We start from the raw sequence: 12,673 nt of genomic DNA on the forward strand, positions 1-12,673 counted from the left end.
TCCAGAAAGAAAAGTGATAATGTATTTCACATCATAAGCTGAATAAAAATTGAATGCCTCGTAAGATATAAGGGCTGAAACACTAATTAATCTTAGAATAATCTGTTTGGCTGCCAAGAAACCTGAGGAAAGTAACGGAGGCACATGGCGCAGGGTTAAAATGTTTGGAATTCAACTATTTCTCATTCAACTTGAGTCGCCTATTAGGCCCCGAATTCTCGAACGTTACAGGCAAACATCAATTTCTCGGTCCTTACCCCTGTTTTGCGAGCAATCAAACAGAGAGACATCGTTCTGTAACAAAACACATTATGCAAAGATACACAGTAGCTCGGTAGAATCTACTCAGTCGAAGATGAATTATAGACATAAGTACCTTCAGGCGTTTGTGGAGGCGAGGATGGGAGACGTGTGACCGATTTATGAGATTTCTGGCGATCGTCTGAGGCACGAAGGCAGCAGGTCCTTGAGATCGTGTGGAGGAGGGAATCGGAGACGCGTGACCGATCTATGAGATTTTTCTCTGAGGCGCGAAGATAACAGGTCACAGAGGTTAGGGTTTTGCGAGACGGAGATACGAACATTTCTCGTTGCTGCTGCTGTTGTCGTTTTTTAAAGAATTAGAATGCTGTCAAGCGCGACAGAAGTCGGAGACTCCTTCGGAGAGACAGGAGACGCCATCGGCAGGATCGATCTGCGAGAGCCTCTCTTCTTCATTTCTCACTCTCTGCGATTTCTTAGGGCAGAAGATATGAGAAATGAAAGGGCAAGTCACGGGTTCTGGCACTAGATCTAAAAGTGGCGGGGTTTTGAAGCTTGTCAAGCAGGAATACTAAATACAAGGAAAGTCCACGTCCGAAGCATCCGACACGTGGCGTTACTCCGCCTCTTTGAATGGAACCAATATCTCTTCCTCCAACTTTTCGACGTCAGAACCAAACCCTATCAAAAGCGGCTTCGCAAATTCATACTTTGCCATGTCTTTCACTTCCTGTATCTACCCATCTCCCTACTCTTCACCATCATTGTCTTGATTGTTTTTCCTCTTCTGCTTTCAATGTCTAAAATTTTGTCACGTATTGAGCAAATTTATTGCATGAAGTTTGCATTGCTACCTCTAGGTAAGAGGTGCAGATGAACTAAGATGATCCGTCACATTAAAAAATATATTGGGATTTGGGAATATACATCCGATCGGAGTATCACATTAGTTAGGAATGACAATGTTCAAAGGCTACATATACACGAATAGACCTAGAACCCACAGGTCTACTCCTACACAGTAGATTAGTCTAGACTTCAATACCTGATTCATGGAGGAGCCCAATGAGCTTGGCACAGAGCACACTCGACGAGTTGTGACTAAAACAAGAGCTTCAGTACTTCAGTAAGCAGATGAAAATATGAAACGCATGGTGACAAAGAACAAAATCTCTTTCACTCAAAAAACACGTCCAATAACATTGCAACTTGCACCAAATTGCAAGGCATTACACGCCGTAACTCCAGCAAGCTGCCCTCACCAGAATTTATAAATTCCGACAAATAATGATAATACAAAAACCACAAGCCTTTATCCAACTAAGTAATTGTTGCTAACATGGAGGATGGACCTTTCTCCCTTCTCCAATTTGCTCCATTATTTTTAGTATCCGTATCCTGATGTAAACAAAAAAAAAAGGGTATGTCATATAACATATTCAGAATGCGTCTAACAAACGCATTTGAGCGACATACAAAGGTAAGACAGCATTTGCATTGACTACACCAACAATTACAAACCTGAATTATCCATGGGATTGCCAGAAGGCACCGCCGATTCGGGCACTTTTATTTCAACCACCACACAACCAGACATTAAGAAAGTTTTGGCTACTGAGGCTGCATGCTCGAGGCAACATCTGACCACCTGTTCAAAATCAAATAGCATTTAAGTTTTCATAAGTTTTTCCAATTTCAGATGCACGCTAAAGTGGCGTTCAGCAGAAGCATGGCAAGTGAGATACAACCAATCACGGATACACAAAATTAAGGGTGAAATTTGTACACTTAAGACAACAAGGCTGTATATATTGATGTACTACTAACGGTACATTGTATAGCTGTGCATGTGTAAAGCACCATTTAAATAGAAAGACTTCCATAAACAGGTCAACCAGAGATCAGTTCCTCACCTTTGTTGGATCGATAATTCCAGCAGCCATCAGATCTTCATATTTCCCAGTTGCAGCATTGTAACCAAACTTAGGATCGTCACTGGAGAGCACTTTTTCACTGACCGCACTACCATTAACACCAGCATTCTTAGCAATTAACTTCAGAGGGTAGCTCAAAGCTCTCTTAACAATATCTGCTCCAACCTGCAAGTTACCAATATACTATTGACCTTCCTTTCAAATAGATAAAAACTAAAAAAGCATTAAACAATTTAAAGTTCTTATAATAGCTACCACTGAATTAAGCATTGTAATGCCTTTACAAATTTAAAATTCAGATTGTACTGGCACAAAATTATCAAAAATGAGAAGGCTCGGCAGGCTCGCGAAGTTTAAGAATGGTACAGTGCTTACTTTTTCTTCATAATTATCAAGGCTGTCCTTGATGGCATCCACCTTTGATGCAAGCCGCAGTAGGGTACACCCACCACCAACTACAATACCTTCCTCGACAGCTGCCTGTAAAACATTGAAATGTACTGACTTGGTACCATATTGGTTCTGTTGCAAAAACGAATAACTTGACTAGGATAAAACCACTTAAAATACATTAGTACCTTTGTTGCATTGAGTGCATCTTCAACTCTCAGTTTCTTTTCCTTAAGCTCCGTCTCAGTTTGTGCACCGACCTTAAATTTCAATGGAGCATCAATAAGCATAATATTTACTTTATACATGAACTGAAAATTCTCCAGTCCTTTGCACTTGGGTAGCACCACCCCCTTGATGCCCTTGAAGAATATGTCCTGTACCATTCAAAAAATTATATTTTTTGTTCCTACTTTGAGAAATTACCTGTATCACAGCAACACCTCCAGAAAGTTTCGCAATTCTCTCATTAAGTTTTTCCTTTTCGTAGTCTTGCTCTGCAGCCTGCATAGAGTGTAATTGTACATTAGACAAAGCTCCAGAAAAATAAAAAATACAGCAAACCAAACAGGCAAGTATATCAGTCTTGATATGTAGATAATGGATATACGCGTAATGGACACTCATACCTCAATAAGGTTTCTAATTTGAGCAACACGCTTTTCAACTACATCCTGGGTGCTTCCATCACCCACAATTGTGGTTGTATCCTTAGTAAGCACCACTTTAGAAGCATTTCCCAGGACCTCTTTCGCAACTTTGTCCAAGGCAAGCCCGACCTCATCTCTGATGACAGTTCCTGCAAGTTAAAAAAAACCTTCAGTAGCACACACCAATAAAAATGCAGAAGAAAATAGAAACTAAGAGACAAATCAGTTTGAGGGAACGGAAAGATTCAGAGATATAAAAGACAAGTATAGCCCCAGGAGAAAACAAAATTATATATGAAACTCGAGCTGACCTCCAGTCAGAATAGCAATGTCATCGAGGTATTGGCTCTTGCGCTCTCCAAAGCCAGGAGCCTTGAGAGCAGCAATCTTTAAGGCCCCTCTAAGTTTGTTCACCACAAGAGTTGCTAAAGCCTCTTGTTCAATGTCTTCCGCAATTATGACAACAGGGTATGAGCCTCTAATTGCATCTTCCAAAATATTAATAAGATCTCTTGCATTGGTTATTTTCTTATCAATGAGAAGCAACTGCAACCAAAACACACGGTGTTAGCATTAAGATCTAAAAGGTGAAAGCATGATTCCAATAGAGTTGCAAAATATTGCATGCCTTGCAGTTCTCATATTCGACTGCCATTTTCTCACTATCGGTGACGAAGTACGGTGAGATATAACCACGATCAAATTGCATCTCTTCGACAACATATAGACTGTTCTCTGCACTTTTTCCCTCCTCTAGAGTAACCACACCCTTCCGACCTACTTTACTCAAGGCTTCAGCTATCATATTTCCTATTTCATAGTTGTTTCCTGCACTAACAGCTGCAACATCAGCAAGCTCACTATCTTCATCCTGCAATCACGAATCCGTATCACCATCATCATCAACATCAAAGCCTTAAGCCGTATCTTAAATAGTTTGGGGTCTGCAAAATGAGTCCATGAGAGAAATGAATGAGATTCATGAAGGTTCACATATGCACTATAGATGTTCTGTCAGAATGAGGCATAATTTGCATTACCTCTTTGAAATCTGCTTGAGCTCAGACACAAGAGACTTAGTAGTCTTCTCAATTTCCCTAGTGATTAAGACAGGATTTACTCCAGCAGCCACAACCTGGTCAATTAAAATAATATATTAATATAGGCATTATAATGATAGAAAAAAAAAATGCATGAAGGTTCGCACAGACCTTAACACCTTCAGCGATGAGGCCTTGTGCAAGAACAACAGATGTTGTTGTCCCATCACCAGCCAAGTCATTAGTCTTGGCAGCTGCTTGTCTCACTAGCTTAGCACCAATATTCTCAACTGGGTCTCCAACTCAACCTAAAACATCAAAGATAAAAACATTCCTCAGCATAATCAAGAAAACCAACTCAAATATATCAGAGATGGAAAAAGTGAAGAAAAGTAATAAAACTTAATCCTTATACCCATAAATTGTAATAGACAATCTAAGAAAAAAATGAAATTATCATGTATTCAGACAGATAGAAATACTATAAATATGAAAAATTGAGAAAAGATGGAAAGTGCACTAAATACTCAGCCTAACAAAAAGCATATTCTGATGGCTATGCATTTCAATGCCGATTCAAAAGAAAATTTATTGCTATTCAAAGTTTGAGAGCAAATGATACCTCCTTGGCCACAGTCACACCATCATTAACAATTTTTGGGGAGCCATACTTGCTCTCAAGAACAACATTCCTGCCCTTTGGACCAAGAGTAACTCCAACTAGATCCGCAAGCTTGTTTACAGCATTCTTTGATAAAGGAGAAATAGATTGTGAGACATGGCTAACACTAAAGGGCTTTACATTAAAACAATACAAGGTAGAGAATGTAGCAGAATTTTATTCAAAGACTTACTTGCAGTTTCTTAACAGCAGAGCCATCCTTGTTAAAATGTAAATCCTTTGCCATGGCACATATCTTGGGAGAACGAGATCTCCGCAAAACCACATTCTGTTTCCTCCCAAATGAAGTGGAAGAAATGGAAGCGAGAGATGACAGCCGGTTTGAAGAAGATGCTAGCTTCTTATCCAAACTGGGAGCAACCAAAGAACCAGCTGACAACATAGCAGTGAAGGTGGAAGCCATTTTCCCCTTTATTGCTGTCAAATTCAACATCATCTCACTTTAGCAATTCCATCCATTTTACGACAACTAAACAATCTCAGAACACCTCACATACGTCACGAATGCATAAATTTTCATCCCCACAAAAACAACTTACGACAAAAGGGAAGCATGCAACAGCTCATCAGAAAATTGACTAATTTTCGAAGAGAAAGTACAGCGCGCCACAAAATCCATCAAAATTCATTCACAAAGACAAGACACAGAATATTTTAAAAGAAAATAATATTATCAACACCGAAAGAAACAAACTAACTCAACTCTCAATCTCAACTACAAAAAACCAATAATTCCAGCCAGTCTAGTATAATACTCGACTCAATCCAATTACCTAACATTGAAGCATACTCGGAATCTTACATTCACAACATGTTAATTTTACAACCAAAAAAAAAAAAAGAAAACCGAATATTGGCCATTTCCAAACAATAGTAAAAGCAGAAACAGAAACCACAAGTAAGATATCGCAAAGTTTCTGGCTTCTCTATAAACAGAAGTATCTGTACACAGAAACAAACTGAACAAACTGTACCAGGGTGTTCAGGTTCTAAAAGAATCGACAAGCTTACGGGGAATCGGCGGTGTCGGAGGCTGAGCAGATTAGGGTTTAGAGAGATTTCGGATAAGTCGTCGGAGTGCACTAGTTTGTTCTTCCTAGTTCCCACTCTTGCTCTCGAGTCTCGAGGCTGTTGTGTTTGGCATAAAGGTCACAAACGGTTCTACTAGCTCTTGAAGCTTCTAGTCAATCTGGACCGTTGGATTTCAACACCCGGGGCCGTTTATTTGTCGTACCAAGAACGATCAAGAACGTTTCTTTTTTTATGGAAAACTTTAATCACACCATATCTTTTATTAAACACACCTCAATTTGAGTTGACCATCCTTTGTACAACTCAGTTGATGGGGTGTCTTTAGTGAAACTTGGAGTGTGACTAAAGTTTTCCTGTTTGATTGTGTGTAAATCAGGGCCCATGCACATTTATCATCAACTGTGGGTTAGAAATTGGAATTATTATAATTGAGGAAACCTCAACTGGGTTGGGCCCGTTAGATCAAACCAGTCTTTAGCCCATATTCAAGTCAATGGGCCCTTACATGGCTACTCCATCTCTAAGTCCAGCAACTACAATGTGTGTATGGGTGTGGCTTCTATTCTCTCACTTCCCCTTCTTTTCTCTGCCCAGAGACTTTTCTTCTCTGCCTAGAGACTTTCTCTATGATGCGCAAAACCCTAAACCCTAGAGTTTGTAAGTGGATCCCACATGTCCCCACTCCCAATTTAAAAGATCATTATGCTTTCTGCAGTCCCAAAATATTCTCATTTAAATTTGGACAGTGGTGCCCCCAAACCAGCCGAACCATTGGACTCTATGAACGACACAAACAAAACAGTATAAGAAGGAAAGGAAAAACATTTGATTCATCTATACAATATCATCTCACGCACTTACAAGAAGAAACCACAATCAATGTCAGTTAACAGTGTTATTCATTTCTCTTTTCTGCAGCATCTGGTGCCTCACTAATCACAGTAATCACAGTTTCTTCAGTTGAGACTTCATCAGAGACTTGCAAAGGCTCCAAGGAATCTACTATATCTCGCATCAGAGGCCTTGCTTTTGGATTTTTGTTCAGGCAATGATAAGCAAGCATTGCAGCTTTGTGTACTCCTTTAATAGGGTAATCTCCTTCTAGTCTTGGATCCACAATGTCAAGCACCTTCTTTTTCTCTTTCAGCAAAGGGAGAGCCCAGTCCGTAAGGTTCTGCTCTTTGCCTGGTCTTGACTTGTCTAATGATTTTCTTCCTGTAAGAAGTTCGAGAAGAACGACACCAAAGCTGTATACATCGCTCCTGGGAGTCAGATGACCTGAAAATTATGTAGTTTGCAAGAACGTCAGTGTCGGAAGTTCCTTGTGATGGTTATTGTAGCAGCCCTTCTAAACAAATCACACAGAGATACAGAGTAGCTATTCTGTATGTAATCAACATTAGCTTAAGCATAGAGTTCCCAATCACCTCTATAAAATGATAATATGGAACAAAAGATTCAGTACTGATGAGTTACCTGTCATTATATACTCAGGTGCTGCATATCCATATGTTCCCATTACCCGAGTGGAAACATGAGATTTATCCCCCACTGGTCCATCTTTTGCAAGTCCAAAGTCAGAGAGCTTTGCATTATAATCCTGTTAAAGTAATGTGTGTAAAGAACCAGTGTCAGCAGAAATATATAAGTGGATCAGATATTTGACACAATTCGCCACGGCATGATCAAATCGATCCTTATACATCAAATGCATTAGAATTTTATGAAAAAAAATTCCTCATTCAACACGATTCAAAGCTCACCCTATCTATAGTCTAAACTTCTGTAGGAAATCTGGAAACCAGGTAAAAATTTCAGTTTATTCAATATACCAACCGGGTCTAACAAAATATTCGATGTCTTGAAGTCACGATAGATGACCGGTTTCTCAGCTTCATGAAGAAAAGCAAGTCCTTTTGCAGCACCAAAAGCAATCTTCAGTCTGATAGACCATGGAAGAGGGAGCAATACTCCTGCAACAACGGTAAGTGCCTGCATTACATATTGAAGAAAACAAAGCCATAGGCATTGGCAAAGTAAACGAAAAACTGTAGCATTTATAGTTTCCTATGTAACTTCAAAATTCACATTGCCTAAAAATAAGTTTATATTAAAGTTCCTCGAATTTATAAAGAGATTATGTTGCATCCTCTTTAACACCTTTCTATTGGCCATCACAATCTTTTAGCACAAAGGAACTTTTCATTTCTTTGACAGAACTTTAAATATATATATATATATATATATATATTTTTAACTTTCACCTTCCCTGAAGGCTGAAAGTGACATCCAAAGTCCAAACACAGTTATGGTGGCTTCTAGCATCACTCCCTCTTTTTAATTTTTATATCCTTGAACAGCACAATAGCCCTATGACATATAGAGCAGATTCTTCAATTTGGAATCCTAAATCCTAGAGCTTGGATTTGAGGAACAGATGTTGCCAAGGAAAAGTTATTGACAAGGGAAGTTGAGCCCATGAATGTTACAAGAAAGAACATGGATTTTTGTGCTTTATCCTGACCAATGGTTGCCTTATTTCTTGGCTCTAACATACTATTTGGCACACTAAAATAAGGTGTTTGGGATAATTCCCTACCAATTAAAGAGAGATTCAACAAAAGCAAAAGACTCTAAGATTTAAATACTCAAAAGAAATTGCAGGAAAGACTTACTAGAAAATAAGTTGTTTTCCACACTACCCCGAGCCATATACTCGTATATCAATACACGGTGATCATCCTCACAGCAGTATCCAATCAACTTCACCAAATTTGGATGCGAAAGCTGCCCGAGAAATATGACTTCGGCCTAAAACCGCACAATCCTTCTTATCAAATGGCAAGAAGATAATAGAAGAAAACACATGAAGTCTTCATAATATAAATTGCATCATAACATGCAAAGATTATGTTAAGAAAGAAATATTTACCAGCCATTCTCTATGGCCCTGGTAACTATTATCACCATCATGGACCTTAACAGCAACTGGAAGGGGCTGAAGTCCTTGCCTTAAGTCATCAGTGATGAAACCTTTAAAAACACTTCCAAATCCTCCCCCACCCAGCAAGTGATCTTGCCTAAAATTACCAGTGATAATCTTTAGTTCATCGAAAGTGAATGCAATCAATGGATTTGCAGCTGAATCACGACGTAGATCTTCTACTTCTTTTGGATTCGATGGTAATCTACAATCACTGTTCCTTGGTTTTGCGGATGGGCTTTGGTCCTTCGGAGATTCTGAAAAGAAAGATTTGAGTACACAACCTCACAATTTATCATCAAATCCAAACCCCATTTCCAAAACAAACTAAAGAGTTATATACTGAATCAATGTACAAATATTGACTCGAGAATCAGAGTCACAATCCTAAATTTAAAGAATCCACACCCAAGTATGAAGTGAGCGTGCATAAAAAATAGTTCTCCCAAAGTAACTACTTTACCAAGATTCATAGAACTAGGATAGACTAACTCAGAAATACACTTTCAGATGTTGCATCACAATGGGGAAAGCATGAGTTCATAAATAAAAAAACCTACTTGGAAAACAAAAGAGAAAAATAGTAAAAGAAATAAAAAGTTCGTCTTTTTATATTCTTGGTTATATATTCAAACTCATTATCTTTGATGTGCAAAAGTAGTGTCAAGATAAGAATAAAGGGCACTATGAGAAGACCTTTATCAGTGGGAACATCGATAGATAATGGAGGAAGGAAAGGGAAATATATCTTCTTCACTGCTTTCGTAGTCTACTTACACAAAGATAGCATATCTAAGCTTTTAAATTACTGCATGTAAAATCTAAACTGCTAAGTCTATAAGCTAAAAGAAATTCAAAGAATCTTACTTTGTTAGGATGCCAGAGAAACTTTACTAAAACAGAACAGAACACAAAGGAAAACAAGCATAGTAGTATACTCAAGTTGTGTAAGACACTCAGAAAAGTATTATAGAGGAAACAAAGGAAAAAAAGAAAAAGAAAACACAGAGAGACGAAGAATATTCATGCAAGAGACTCAAAGCCGAAGAACAAGAACAAACAGAAATAGAGAAACAGAGCATGTCGATTCATATGTAGAAAGAGTATATTCAATTGAATGAAAGTTCCACCGCTACCTCAACTAGTGAGTAAAACCACTTAAGAATCAAACACAAACAATCACTGGATTAAATCAAAGAAGCTATAGAAGACAATCAATGAAAAACCAACCTGACTTTGCATTGGAAGATACTCTATAAATTGAAGGCTCCCATCTACACCAGCAGTTTCCCATTACACCAAAAACCAACAAAAAAAAACCCAGCTCAACCCAATTGCTCACCAAACACCCCTCTTTCTTTTACAAAGATGAAGCAAATCCAGATTGGGAGAAAGGGAAAGAGCAAAAGAGAGATGGAGAAACAAAATACATCATAAAATGGGTAGGTGTGAGAGTGATAGAATGTTGTTTGTGGGTGAGAGAAGGGCAGGAAAAGAGAGAGTTCTTGATGGAAATGATGGGTTGAGTGTTGAGGTGTGGGTTGAGTGTTGAGTGTTGAGGTGTGAGAGTTCTGTTTTTCATCTGCTTTCCTTTTAGTGCGCATTCTCATGCCCACCAATCTTTTTCTACCACCACAATCAACCGTCTGCAATATCATTTTCTTTTGGCCTTGTTCATACATACCTAATTTTAAAAACACTACCGCGGCTCAAGAAACAACCAATTACATGACCCCTGCAACCACCTTACCTTCCGTCAATTCTTCTTCTTCCATTTCCACTATATCATCATATACATACATACATACATACACACATACACATATATATATAATCACTTAGGCATGTGGAGTACATTTTTTTATTCAGATATATTTCAGCACATTCACACTTGGGAATAGGGCTGCCGAGGTATTCTAATGGTTACATAAGACAAAAAAAAAAGAAAAGAAAAAGAAAAGAAAAGAAAGATCCAACAATCAAAGTCGTTGTTTGTGTGTCTTTCATTGTGATAATGAAATCATATCCTGCAATGGAAGCTCCAGCATCAAGAACCAATTAATAAGGACTAAGTTCAGTACAATTTTTGACTAATCAATTGATCCTATCTTTTATTCACTAAAATTACACAGGAACATAAAGTTGGTCTACAAAACTATGATTGTCAAGAAAATGTAATCTTAGAGCAGTGGATCACTGTTGGTAGTGGTATGTAGTTGGTACAACGATGATGATTATATGCATGCTACATGAAGTGTATGACTCTCTAACACCTAGACTATCGTCCAAGTGATTGTAACATGTAATGAATTATTCATGAGACAACTTTGAATCCATCTCTCGAAAAAAATTATTTATGAGCAAACTTAAGAGGTTACATATTTGATGATAGACAAGTAGAAGTGCTTTTCAACCATTAATAGTACACATACTGACGCTTATATTGAAAAAAGTAGACATTCGTATTCATGTCAAAAGTAATACTTCAGATTTACAGAACAACTATTACACTGCAAGGATAAGATTTTTCATATACAATGTTGACTAATTAGGTGATGATAGAGGTTCCATATTGTCGGCAAGTTTTGAGTGTAACTAGACATATGAGTCAAGTTTAATTTACTTCTATAATGCTGGAAATTAAGGTGAAGCTAGACAAAATCGGTCACTTTTTATCTATCAAGATTAGGTAATTAATCTATAGCTAGGGTTCTTAACAAATCTTGCAAGAAACCTGGAAGAGAAAGTTTAGTGCAATGTCCCACATAATGACTGTTCTTTCAGGGCAGTCTAATCCTCTTAAATCAGCTACATATACATATTAGTAAATGAAAGAGATGTTAGTGAATGGTGGGTCCAAACTTCATGTATGTATTATGTGGTCTCCAGCTCAATCACTTGTTTGGTTTGAAAAGTAGAAAATTTATGGCCAGACCAAGAGAAAATGACATATAAATACATACATATAGGAATTCCCACGTAAGAGTCTAAAGTAAAGGTGTAAAATAAGAGTTTATGTTTACACCATTGATTTGAAACATGTGAAACCCAAAACAATGGGTCCCACTTATCATCCACACCATTAAACATAAACTCGTATTTTACATCCTTACTTTAGATCTTTATGTGAGAATTTCTCCATATATATATATATGTATGTATATGTATATAGCTTTCATCTATGTATGTATGTATGAATGTATCTGTGTCACTAGCTAGCTGACTAGCTGAGTCTCACACACGCATGCGTAGTGCGCACATGTTTACAAGGTCAATATAATGTCTTCAAATAGGTAATAATAATAGCCTACGCATAACGACAATTTGTGTAGAAATGATGATGACTACTCATGTATATAATTAGAGAGTAATATAGAAGTATAATTTAATCATAATAACCATGCATACCACATAAGATGTTAATTAATCGTCTTGCCCTGGATGATTATCAACACTGATAATAGCAATAGATTACCCTTAATAATAATTAATCCTAATCATCATTTAATATTTCCACTACTAATGTCATATAATGCTGTCCTAGCTAGATATGATTACCAGAAGTCGCAATATATATTAATTACAATTGTAATTGTCTTTGCACTCATAATGTTCATGTATAGATTATAATTGTGGAGAACTTTACATCAATAATACTACAACTTAGATGTATGTTTTCATGAGGATCAATCATGTCAAAA

The 12,673-nt window shown here is 37.6% G+C and overlaps 2 protein-coding genes across 2 annotated transcripts; both read right to left on the reverse strand.

Moving 5' to 3' along the window:
• Window positions 1-1,413: 1,413 nt before the first annotated feature.
• LOC119996694 (chaperonin 60 subunit beta 3, chloroplastic-like) lies at window positions 1,414-6,123 on the reverse strand. Its single transcript, XM_038843417.1, has 14 exons — window positions 5,969-6,123; window positions 5,130-5,374; window positions 4,893-5,023; window positions 4,447-4,579; window positions 4,279-4,370; window positions 3,864-4,110; window positions 3,547-3,781; window positions 3,215-3,384; window positions 3,012-3,089; window positions 2,774-2,845; window positions 2,571-2,675; window positions 2,175-2,360; window positions 1,783-1,909; window positions 1,414-1,659 (listed from the first exon to the last, which is right to left on the reverse strand). Exons 2-14 carry the CDS (start codon window positions 5,358-5,360, stop codon window positions 1,646-1,648), a joined length of 1,821 nt encoding a protein of 606 aa, XP_038699345.1. The 5' UTR covers window positions 5,361-5,374; window positions 5,969-6,123; the 3' UTR covers window positions 1,414-1,645.
• Window positions 6,124-6,738: 615 nt separating this feature from the next.
• LOC119996221 (probable serine/threonine-protein kinase PBL16) lies at window positions 6,739-10,509 on the reverse strand. Its single transcript, XM_038842777.1, has 6 exons — window positions 10,203-10,509; window positions 8,922-9,229; window positions 8,665-8,800; window positions 7,826-7,962; window positions 7,466-7,589; window positions 6,739-7,267 (listed from the first exon to the last, which is right to left on the reverse strand). Exons 1-6 carry the CDS (start codon window positions 10,264-10,266, stop codon window positions 6,885-6,887), a joined length of 1,152 nt encoding a protein of 383 aa, XP_038698705.1. The 5' UTR covers window positions 10,267-10,509; the 3' UTR covers window positions 6,739-6,884.
• Between the last annotated feature and the right edge of the window lie 2,164 nt (window positions 10,510-12,673).

The sequence above is a fragment of the Tripterygium wilfordii genome, chromosome 4 (assembly GCF_013401445.1).
Source record: "Tripterygium wilfordii isolate XIE 37 chromosome 4, ASM1340144v1, whole genome shotgun sequence".
In the NCBI taxonomy this organism is placed as follows: Eukaryota; Viridiplantae; Streptophyta; class Magnoliopsida; order Celastrales; family Celastraceae; genus Tripterygium; species Tripterygium wilfordii.